This window comes from Xyrauchen texanus, chromosome 9, assembly GCF_025860055.1.
Source record: "Xyrauchen texanus isolate HMW12.3.18 chromosome 9, RBS_HiC_50CHRs, whole genome shotgun sequence".
NCBI lineage: Eukaryota > Metazoa > Chordata > Actinopteri > Cypriniformes > Catostomidae > Xyrauchen > Xyrauchen texanus.
In genome coordinates, this window is record NC_068284.1 from 11,339,473 (window position 1) to 11,352,098 (window position 12,626).

The 12,626-nt window shown below is 35.1% G+C and overlaps 1 protein-coding gene across 1 annotated transcript; it reads left to right on the plus strand.

Annotated features, from left to right (window-relative positions):
* Positions 1-1,113: 1,113 nt before the first annotated feature.
* LOC127649827 (annexin A13-like) lies at positions 1,114-12,217 on the plus strand. The gene is made up of 11 exons (XM_052135097.1): positions 1,114-1,169; positions 1,835-1,910; positions 2,080-2,174; positions 7,227-7,397; positions 7,591-7,624; positions 7,801-7,880; positions 9,258-9,326; positions 9,426-9,527; positions 9,618-9,693; positions 9,856-9,968; positions 10,073-12,217. Exons 1-11 carry the CDS (start codon positions 1,155-1,157, stop codon positions 10,190-10,192), a joined length of 951 nt encoding a protein of 316 aa, XP_051991057.1. The 5' UTR covers positions 1,114-1,154; the 3' UTR covers positions 10,193-12,217.
* Positions 12,218-12,626: the final 409 nt, after the last annotated feature.

The following is a 12,626-nucleotide window of genomic DNA, read 5'->3' on the forward strand; positions in this document are numbered from 1 at the left end:
GTCTATTATTTGAATTTATTGTGTATGTCATAATGAACTGGTATATCTCCATATGAAACTGTTTTGTGTATGTCTTGCAAAATAAAGATACAAACAGTAGGCGAAGGCCTAGCTAATAAATATGAATTAGGTCAAGTTGATGTTGCTAGGTGAAGCGGCCAAACACGTAAAGTAATCAATATTCATGAGTTTAACATTCAACATAGTAGAATTCGGGCTCAGTGACAGTGAAAAGGTCGAGGACTAGTATTCAGCACACTTTTAGATGTTTTTTCCGAAGAGGAGAGCTGTTTTGTAATCAGCATGTAGCAAATGACGCACGTCACCTCACATTAAATAAGAATGTCTAATATAATCCTGAATAATCTGTCAAAAAGGCTATACATTATTATTATTATTACTATTGTTATGATTATAATTGTGACTGTTGCAATTGCAAAGTAAACGCAAAGCGTTGTGAAGATAATCACGAATCACTCCTATTGCTACAGTAAAATAAAACATGGAAAAAATGTCAAGAAAAATCTATTTATATTATATATCTGATGGTTACTTTTGCTATTTACTATAACATTGTAAAACGTAAAATGTATTGTCTGCTGGAATATTATGCAGATGAGAGAGAGAGAGAGAGAGAGAGAGTGTAAAGACTAAATGTGCCACAAATATTTGTATTCGGGTGAACACGAGGTCAAAGCACAAGGCGTGTAGGTTGATGCTGCTGGGACACAATTAACAAAGACTTTCTTGTCTCTGAACACTAGATTTTGCATCAACTCACTCACATTTGATTCATTCATATTCACTGAAGAAATTATTTAGATATTTTATTTTATAATGTAACCTGTTCAATGAAGGCTGTTGGTTTTGTAGTCATTAAAAAGAAGAAATTGTTGCCAGATTTTTTTTAAAATTTTTTAATTGTACTTTTTCCCTAAATTTGTATTCACTTTTTTATTCCTGCTGAGCCGATTATTATTATTAAGAAAACAACCTAGATAAAATATAATTATAAATATATAAATATATGTAATGTATGATATCATTGGCAGTGGGTCCCTGTGACGTCAGGGATGCGGTGGAGTAATATAAGCTCGCGCTGGACGGAGAGAAAGAGAGCGCGCGCACACAGAGACTCACATCAGCAACACAAGATGGGCAACGTTCAAGTGAGTAAAACTGTGAAGTTGCAATTTGTTTCTTTTTTTTTTTCAACTGTCATCTTTCCAACTACAAATAAAGTTATTAAATATTTTAAAACTGTTACGGATGCAACTTATTAAATGAAAGAAATGTTGACTATGTATGTTTGTACTCGCGTGTGGTTACTTATACCTTTTTATGTTTTACTTTGTTGCTTCAACAGTAATTTTTCCATTCCTTTTTATAATTAACATTTTGAAACGATTCATTTTCAGTGTCGCGGAAACTTATTATTTCTTTAATTATTATCTAACTTCTTATAGGTTTTTATATGATTATTTCCAATTTTTTGTGGTTTTACTGTGATTTGAACCATTTAAACACATGGCACATGAAGAGAAATGTTTTCAAAGAGAAGAACTGTATTTTGCTAACTGCGCATTGTTATTATGGCCAGTGGGTGAGGCAGAGGAAGTCTTCCCGTCTCTGCGCCCAGAGGTCCCATGACTCAGCTAGAGAATGAACCCCTCCCCTAACTCTGCTGCTGTATTGTGAACTAATCCACAAGCCATTGAAAAACATGCTGATGGACTAGACTCACTAATCGCATCATTTTACAACGTTTAACCTATATTGCAAAATCCAATGTTTAAATGGCCTAACATGTGTTTCTTCCCAACTTTCATTTTAGCCCACAATAACTCCTTTTGAGGACTTTGATGTGGTGGCAGATATCAAGGCTATCCGTAAAGCCTGCAAAGGAATGGGTAGGTTTAATTCAAAAATAAATATTTTTGAAAAAACACAAACCATTAGAATGGGCTGTGGTGTTATTGAATTTAAAATAAGATGGTTTAAAAGTTTTTTAAAAGTATTCTAAATCCATTTTCAATGCATTATGAGGTAATGAAGTATTTCATCTCGTATTGTTCACAGGGACAGATGAGAAGACCATTATCTCCATTCTAGCAAACCGCTCTGCAGCTCAGCGGATGGAGATTAAACAAACATATTTAGAAAAATATGATGATGTGAGTCAGATTTTTTTTCTTTCTTTTAAATGTAATCAATCAGGTACCATTTTAATAACTGAAATTGTGTTCATTATGTATAGCAAAAATTTATAATAGATTTAATATAACTATTGCTGTCAGTTTATGAAAAAGTTTAATCACAATTTTTGTAGTTAATTTGCAGATTTTTGAAAGTGCTGAAATTTGACATTATATATACCTTTCTTGTCAAAATGCATTTATTTCCATTTTAGGAAAGAAAATAAAAAAATATGTAACAATATAATGCTTTATTAACATTTTCCAAACGAAGCCTTCCACAGGACAAAGATAGTAATGCACTACAATATCACCAATTCAAGTAACATTAAACATTTTCTGAAGTCTAAGTGGGAGTTTTACTTATTGAAAGAACTAGTCCCCACATAGGTTGCATATTCATTGCAATGGGCATTAAATCTATTAAACTGTCAACCTCCACCATATTAATCTGCTGATGGACAGATATAAATGTTTTTCTGGGTGCCACCCAAGTGAACTGTGAAACATTTTTAAACTTCTTTACTCACAAAATTGAGCAGATTATATGTGTGATTGTACCTTCACAATTTGATCAACCACTAATTCCTTCCCTGTCCAGCTCCCTGACTCACTTTGAACCAGTTACAGAAACAGTTAGCAGATGTAGTCTCTAAAATGAAGTGTTCCAGTTACAAGCTGGATATTCTTTCTCCTGCCTTCTTAAAGAAGTTTTCATGACTATCAGTTCCAGTGTGACAGCTATAATTAACAGCTAGTTAATTAAAAGTAGTTTTAAACATGCAATTCTACATCCTTTATTATTTTTTTTTTTTGGATCAATACACAACAATTACACACCAATCTCCAAACTGCCTTTTATTTCCAAGGTTTTGGAGAGAGTTGTTTATTCGCTGCTCTGCTCCTGTCTAAATACATTTAACATTTTAGATACATTTCAGTCTGGTTTGAGACACTTGCACAGCACTGAATCTGCAATGTTAAAGGTCACTAATGATATTTTACTCTTCATGGATTCAGGTTCACCTGTCATCTTTGTTTTGTTAGATCTCAGTGCCGCATTCGACACAATCGACCATAATATTCTCCTCAATCATCTTGAATGTATGGTTGGCATCCAGGGTATGACGCTCCAGTGGTTTTCCTCCTATCTAAAAGAAAGGACGTTCTCCAATTTTTCTTCTACGTCAGCTCAATTACAGTGTGGTGTCCCTCAAGGGTCAATGTTAGGACCCTTGTTATTTTCACTGTATATGCTTCCTCTGAGCTCTATTTTTAATAAGTACAGCATATCTTATCACTGTTATGCTGACAATTCCCAATTTTATTTCCCAGTGAGTGTAGAAAAGAATTGTTCATCTGAGAATGCCCTAAACTGCTTAAAGGGGACCAATTATGCAAAATTCACTATGTACAAACATGGTGTTTGTACATAAATGTGAGTCGGCAGTGTGTGTACACAACCATTCTACAATGTTAAAAGTCCACCCACTCCTCTTTCTTATATTTCTATTAATCAAAAACAGTGTGTCAAAATGAATGGTTTTTCGTTTCTGCTCTTAAGTTAGAGCAGGCCTCGCCCACGACTGGTGACGGACTCCACCATTCTCCCCTGAGTGATCTACTCACAGCCCGTAATTATTTTAATCGCTGGAGCAGATACAGTGAGAAGAATAATGTTTCAGCTTCGTAAGCGTCATAAGTGTTCCGTTGTTGGCTGTAAAAGTGAACATAAGAGTCTTCATGTACTCCCGGACATCAGATCCACTGAAGACGCAGTGGACAAGTTTAGTTTTTGAAGGAATTGTGCCCCAAAATGTACAAAAATGTGTGTATGTTTGTTCAGATAATTTTACATCGGACTGCTTTGTGAATGAGGGGCAATATAAAGCAGGATTTAAAAATCTTTTTTTATTCTCAAGCATGGATCACTAACTGTTCGTGTTCCAGCTTAATATCCTGAAGAAGTAATGGCAATTTTCCACTGCACGTTACGGTTCGACTCGCCTCAACTCTTCTCACTTTACTTTTCTGAGCTTGCATTTCCACTGCAGTTTAGTGCCCCTCAACGTGGGTGGGATTATAGGATGATCGTCGTAGAAGCGCCACTTCAACTGCCGTGACATCATCTTAAACACGACACAAACTGACCAAAACAATAACACGACCGCTAGCTGTTAGCTACATTGTGCTGCATAAAGCAGTTGTTGCATGGTGATTTTACACAAGTGTAATAGTTAAATTGGCCTGGTTGTTTTAGAAGCAAGCTTCAAGTAGCTGGTCAAATAAATAAAGTGAATCTTTCAACCAGAGTATGGAGTTAACGTAACAAAACATACCATCCTCCATTGTTTATCAACGCCAACGCCTCGCATTGCTCGCCGGTTTAGATAGCTTCCATTTGGTCGAACCACTTCACCTTTTCCTTGATGGTTCTGCAGTCACTTTAAAAATGTTTTTTTACTTTTCCCTACACTGTTGGTAGCTCCAGTGGTAGCAGCTGAGATGCTTCCTGAAAGACTTTTTCGCTTCGCTCATCACTAACGAGTGGATCGTCTTCACCTTGTTTATTGACCACGGCGTGGTTTTGCACACAGCCATTTATTTTTTCACAATTCGAAAGTCGCGTGAACAAATGATACTGTTATCGCTGTTGTTAACTTTAAAACTAGCGGTTTGATGTCGCGTGTTGGAAATCCAGTGACGCTGGTTGTGATGATTCTCTCTGACCAATCAGTGATCTGCAGGATTTTGACATCACATTTATTGTCGGCTCGGCTCACTTGGAACCTCGAACGAGGTGGTACTAAAAAAGTATCAGGTACCAGGTAATATCCACAGTGGAAAACCCCCAAAAAGCGAGCAGAGTCGAGTTGAACCGTGCAGTGGAAAAGCCCCATAAGTATCGCACTTTTTATTTTGTGAATGTTTGCAAATCGCCTTTCCAAATGTGCTTGTTAGCTTATTCCACGGCTAATGCAGCTAAAGTTACCATTGTCTCTGATTGTATTCACGGAGACCAGAGCTATGTCAGGGGCGGGGAGCAGCAGCTCATTTGCATTTAAAAAGACACACACGAAAACAGCGTGTTTTTGATTCACTTTGTTCACTTCAAAAAGTGTCATTTATAACATGGTATAATAAATGATCCGTTAGTTATTTAGAGCTGAAACTTCACAAACACATTTTGGGGACACCTGAGACTTATATTACATATTGTAAAAAGGAGCATAATCGGTCTCCTTTAAACATTGGCTGGCAAAAATATCACAACTAAATGAAAGCAAAACCAAAGTTTTGATTTTAGGTTCATCCATGTCCTCCTTACCTGGCCTGGTTGCTCACTTGGGTCCTCTGTCGTTGAATGTACAAGATCATACGAGGAGTCTTGGAGTGATTTTAGACTCCTCATTATTTTTCAATAAGCAGATCAGTGCTGTTGTCAAGGGTTGCTTTTTCCAACTGAGATCTATCGCTAAAATAAAACAGTTTCTTTCCCATAAAGACTTGCGAATTGTGATCCACTCACTTATTTCATCAAAGTTAGACTATTGCATCTCATTGTACATTGATCTGCCCCAAAATGTGTTATCCCGCCTACCCTTATTCAAAACATGGCAGCTAGGCTTTTAACAGGGTCAAGAAAGAGGGGTCACATTTCCCCGGTTTTAGCATCTCTACACTGGCTTCCAGTGATATTCATGGTCGATTTTAAAATTCAGATTTTTGTCTACAATGCACTATCTGGTCTCGCACCCCAATATATCAGTGACATTCTACACCCCTACTCCCCATCAGAGCTCTCAGTTCTTCTGATCAAATTTTATTGCGGGTTCCTTGTTGCCGCTTTAGATCTAATGGTGCCTTTTCTGTGATAGGTCCTAATCTATGGAATAGTCTCCCTTTCCATGAGAGGTCAGCTTAATCATTAGCCATTTTTAAATCTTCTTTAAAAATATATTTGTATTCTGTGGCTTTTGAATGGACCATTGCATAAATTGAAATGGATTCATTCATGTTGTTGTATTTAAATGTTTTTATTTATTTTATTATGTTTTATATTTTACTTTTAATCAATCTGTTTTTTATATTTAGTTAGTTTGATCTTTAAAGCACTTTGGGTCAACTTCTGTTGTTTTGAAATGTGCTCTATAAATAAATGTTGACTTGACTAGACTGTGGCTATCCGCTTTCTTAAATCATTAATATTGAAGCCACGTTCATGATCGTGTTAAGGCGTCAGCGCCAGCGTTAATTTGAACTCCACATGAAAAGCGCTAACAGACAAAAGTGTCCCATTTGGGCTTGTTTTGTACAACACAGAGCGTTAAGAGGTCCTTTCTCCATCATTTTATCATTAACATAAATGCATTGTGTAGTGTGTCAGTGTAATGACTCCAGACGGACACATCACAAAGTTTCTGCCCTTCCAACAAGTGTTTATGTTGGTTTATGCTGTATTAACAGTAAATGAGTTAATTGCGATTAAGAAAAAATAATGCATAAGACTTTTCAAATTAATCACATACATTAATTGTTACTTAAAAGGATACTCTATTTCCATTTCTTGTCTGTCATTCATTTTATAGACATATGCTGTGAGACAGACATAAATGGTTTCTAATTTTCCTATCCACCACATTACGTTGCTTTTAGACTACATTAAACAGCTGGTGTAGATTTTCTCCCATTGTGCTTTTTCCCTTTTAAACAATGTGCAGAGACAATGAAAAAGGGGAAAGAGTATTGAACTGAACTGTAGATGTTCTTCACATCACTTCTCTAAATCCATTGCTAAAGTTAATCAGAGTTACTGTATGTCTGATGTATTTACAATGAATGCAAAAAAGACCCTGACAAGAAAGCTGTGTTGAGGAATATTTGCATGATTATCTTTTTTATTATTATTAATTTCACAATGTAATATTAACAGAAACTGCACATCACAATTCATTGATAATGTATCATACAAACACATCTAGTGTCTGTCTGTTTTCTGGTTTTGTCGTTGGATCTCTGGACACTGTCAAGGTGTTGGAAGAAGTGTTGAAGCAGGAACTTGCAGGAAACTTTGAAAATGCCACTGTGGCCATGCTGGATCCGCCCCACATCTTAATGGCTAAAGAACTGCGGAAAGCCATGAAGGGTGCAGGCACGGATGAGGACGTGCTGGTAGAAATCCTCTGTACCAGCACCAATCAGGTTTCTGATTATTTACATCATTAGATTAGGATGATTGTCACCCAAAACTAAAGTCAACAACACCTCTCATATCTGATCACAAATGATTACAAACAAAATGAATTAAATCCTAAATGGAGGATACTATCAGTACCATTTGTAAAGGAAAACAATTTAGCATCACTTCTGTAATGGATATTGTTTTGATTAACAGGATATTATAAAGTGCAAAGAGGCATATGCGCAAGGTAAGCTTTGATCAAATACATGATTTTAGGATTTTCTGAAAAACCAAAAGACATGATTTATTTTTGCTTCTTTGTAGATATTTTGATATGACCATTAATGTTATACCGAATATTATCATAAATGAAAATAATGCAGCGTTCCAATTATTTAATGATTTCTTACTTTTGACCATCAGTGCATGAACGAGATCTGGAGGCTGACATTGAAGATGACACTAGTGGAGAAGTGAGGAATCTTCTGGTGTCTCTCTTACAGGTAAAATATAAACACACTTGTGCTAGTTTTAGTGTTATTAGCAGTGCCAGAAATTTGAACTGATTAAAAAGAATTAAGAATGTGCAAATAGGAATTTGTTTACAATTATTTTCTTTACTTATATTCAAATCATTCATAACATTCAAAAATTCACCTTTTTATTATATTAATACAAAAGCCCTGAACCTTAATGTGAAAATGTGTAGGTGTGTTAGGGCCTTCCTTATTTATTTTTATCGTGAAAAAAAAAAATATTATTTTAAAAAGTTTCACTCTCAAATCCCCCCCCCCCCAAACAGGCAACAAATTACATTTAATTTTTGTTCTTTGCAAGCTAACAATTAGCATGTGGTACCAACTTCGGCCACCAAGTGACAATATCAATTAGTATGAAATCTTATGCTCAAAAAGATAAAACATTTTTTGTTTTAGAGATTTTTTGTTTTTCAGCGACAAAACTTAAAGCAAAAAAAATTGCCAGAGAAATATTCAATTAGGACACAGGCTCAGGAAGGCACTAAGACGCCTAAAAAAAATGTCTCTTTCTGCAATTCAGGGGTTTCATATATTAACCCTTTTTGACCCTAGACATTGCTTTTCTCTGGTGTTTTTTACTTTTGGTAACTTCTTGTTTTGTGAAGTATGATGTTCACCCGTTCATTTAAAAAACAAATCTGTTCATTGTTACCGTCATGGTTTTAGTGTTGAGGTCTGCGTGCGCAGCTTTGTAATTTGTTTCTATTGCCAGCAATGCAAAATTAAGTACTCTAATAGACTAAATAGCATGCATTTAGAGTCACTGTGGAAGACTTCAGGATGTATTGTGATATATGATTAAACGTGTAATATTCTAATGAAATAATAATGTCAATTTTACTCAATGTATTTAAGTACCATTTACATCAGATTTGTAAGTAAAAGTTACTGTATTAACTGAAATGTTTACGTTAACTTTACTCACTTTTATGTCATGAATTTAAGTAGATTTTACTTAATTTGAAAATTATACCAAACATATTTACTTAGAAAAACTAGTTCATAAACTTGCAAAATAAAAATTAAGTAAATATTATTAGTCATTTTATTCAGTGTATGCTGTTCCTTTAAACATGAACATGCATAAAGCAGTATTTACGGTAGTGCTTAACCTTCTTGCTTTCCATTCTGTTGTCTGCTTTTACACTCTTTCTTTTCCCATCTCCACTGAGATGAAAACAATCAGCTCTGTTTTTCTCCACTGGAACATGGGTGGTGCAGAATTCCTTTCCTAAGGCAGACATTTTTGTTGTATAACAGTAATATAGCAAATAGGGCAAAATTGAAGCTTCATTGTTTTGTTATTATTCTTTACAATGAATGATATCCCTTCATCTGCAGGCCAACAGGGATGAATCTTATGAAGTGGATGAGGTACTGGCTGAGAAGGATGCTAAATCGTTGTTTGAAGTGAGCTTCATCTTGTCGCTTGAGTTCTGGATTTAACTCACTTATAACTAGTTTCTATATTCTAGTCTGTGAGTGTGTAATCATGTTGGTTATCACCAGGCAGGGGAAGGTCGCTTTGGAACAGATGAGTCCACTTTCACCTACATCCTCACTCAAAAGAACTACCGACAGCTTCAGGCCACCTTCAAGATATATGAAACTGTAGGTGCAAAAGCTACTTTTTGTGTGAGATCCTTTGCTTACAAGATTTGTTACAACTTTCTTTCTGAGTGTCTGGTTTCTCTTTTATAGCTCTCTGGGACAGATATTCTGGATGCTATAGACAGTGAAGCTACAGGAACTTTGAAGGACTGTTACATTACCCTGGGTGAAAATAACCTCCGGAACTTGTTCAGTTATATTATAGTTCAAGCGTCATATTGCAGTTCAAAGCATTGAATGCAACCTACTATAAATGAATGTGGCAGAATTTCATTTCTGCTTGATATCTGATTTCTTCATCACACTCTGACGTCTTTTGTTTGTACAGTGAGATGTGCTAAAAACCCTCAGCTGTATTTTGCTCGTCGCCTGAATGCTGCCATGAAGGGAGCAGGAACTGATGAGGATACACTCATACGAATTATTGTAGGACGCTCTGAGGTAGAGATTAGCGTTGTCTAACACAATGAATACTAAGAAATCTTTCAGGGAAACTGGTATTGGTAGAATGGTATTTTCCTTTTAACTTTCATTATCCTTTCTAGGTGGATTTGGAGACCATAAAGGACATGTACTTGGAGAAATACGATGTTACCTTAAAGGATGCCCTGAGCTCAGAGTGCGGTGGTGACTTTAAGCGGCTCCTTTTAGCAGTACTTCACTGAGTTACCAACAGGTGGAGCCAGAGAGTCAACAAGTAACCTTACTTAATGTAAAAATGCACTGATAACACTGCCTATGAAAACTACATGTGCAATCTGTTAGATTCTCCTCTTTCTGTACAGAGGGATCACAGACTAGACAAACATGCTTTTTGTAATGGTCTAACAATTCATCACATGTATTTTACAAATGAAAAACCACAAAACCATCTCACAACATTGTCATAACATTCTGTTTTGACAAGCAATATTTTTTACTGCAGTGAATTTGACCTCTGCTTTAACTCACTACATGTGCCTTGAAAAGTGTGAGAACATCATGACATTCAGTGTTCAGCATTTGTTTTACAGAACAAACCACAAAGGGGGATTCCTTCATTTAATAACCTCTTTTACAGGTTCTCTTCTTTGTACATTGTCTAGTTATCTATAAACCAAATTTGTACATGTTAGAAGTCTTTAGTACCTGCTAATATCAAAACATATAATCTAATCATATCATACTATTAAGAGCTGCTATATGAAGAGAAAAGATGGTCAGTACTTTAGTCTTTGATTATGCTATACAGCAGACATTTACTGTATTAAACCAGCAGTTGTTGTACAATGTTAAGTTTAATATTCTAAAGCAACAGTGTGACTTTATTATTACAATGCTTCAATATATTTATTTTTTAAATAATGTTTAAAGGACTGTTGATACATGAAACTGGTGAAATATTTTTTGGATTAGGGACCATAAATTAAAAAACAATTCATTATAAAATGTTAAATCAGAATAAACACACTTTTGTTTGATGTATGTGCTTCTTATGGGATTATAAATAAATAACAAAAATACATTTGTCGGCTTTTACTGAAGCCTTCCTTCAGTCTTGATGCAATTTAGATTTTTACTAAAATGCTTTAAAAGGGTCATACCACAGATATTTTTTAATACATTTAATTTAGTTGAATAATTTAATTTTAATTCATAATATTTTCCCCTGATGTCCAATTATAATGTTAGTTTTTTGGCATTAAAAATAACCTTTTTGTTTTCTTCTTTTTTTAAATTTATATATATATATATATATAACACATTTCAACTTCATGACAAATCTCCATCAAATTAAACGGAGTAATCTTTAATAAAATTACATTTTAAAACCTTTTGTTTTTTAACCCTGGAGAACCCACGGGGTCAAATTTGGCCGCTGTTAATTGCTGTTACCCAAAATGAACAAAAAAATAAAAATGGTCAAATTTAACTTCAAAAGCCCACAGTGCCACTTCTGGCCCCTGCATAGAGACACCTAGTGGATGAATATTGAACTCACAGGTGCCAGAGTGGTAGTAACAAGATGGCTGACCACATGCTGTTTTGTTGAGCTGGAAACCTATCCGAACAAAATCGTCTTCTCAGCAAATCAGCGGTTGGTAAAATTGTGTATTTTTTGTTAATCTGTTTAGTATTAGCTTGCAGAATGCCTAGAAGTATGTTTTATATTATTTTTGGATAAATTAGCAACTCTGAGCTAGTTCAAAAAACGATGGGCCAAAAATGACCCTCTGGGTGTATGGGTTAAACAAATGTCGGGTCAAAAATGACCCTTTGGTTCTTTGAGTGACTTTGATGGAGAATGGTGACAGTCCTGTATTTGGCTAAAGCCTTGAAATTATTTCATTTGTATAATATATTTTACTAAGTTACCTCAGTAGTACAGGGCCAGAGACTAATAAAGCAGTATATATTTTCAGGGAGTATGGCCGCTCCCTTTTCAGGACAGGGAAAGCAACAGAGAAAGATCACTGTCATACAAGTATTGGAGCAACTTGAAGCTGATGATAGTGACTTTGGCCCTGAATTGGACAGCACATGTCTAGTGTGAGTTCCTCTCTCTAGCAGAATAGATTTTTGGATAAGCAAAGACCCATGGTGTTAGTTCTTTTCAGGTAGTGATTTTGGCCTTGTGTTCTTGTTTCCATTGGCCAAAGTGTTTGTACATTTGAAATCCAGTTCTAACATTCAACAAATAAAGTTAAAAAAAAAACAAAAAAACATTGTTAAATGTAGCTGTGTGGTTGACTGATTATTTTCCTAAATTTAAAATAGTTTGCATTGACAGTGTTTGTTATTGTGATTCTTTGAAATGATACGCCTAAAGCCCAATGGGTCAAATTTGGCCCTAATCCTAAATTAGGGAATAAAGGGTTAACATTAAAAAAGTGGATATTTTGGTGTTCAGTGAACTTATAGCAGTAATTTAATGCATAGGTCATAATTTTCCAAAGAAGAAAAGGGTTCTTGGGTTCTCCAGGGTTAAAATGAATTTGTTTATGATAACACAGTTCAATTTGATGGAAATTTGTTATGAAATTGAAATGTGTAAATCTTAAAAATAGGCTTAAATACTACAAAAATGTAGTGCATACTTGTAAGGCAAAAAAAAAAAAA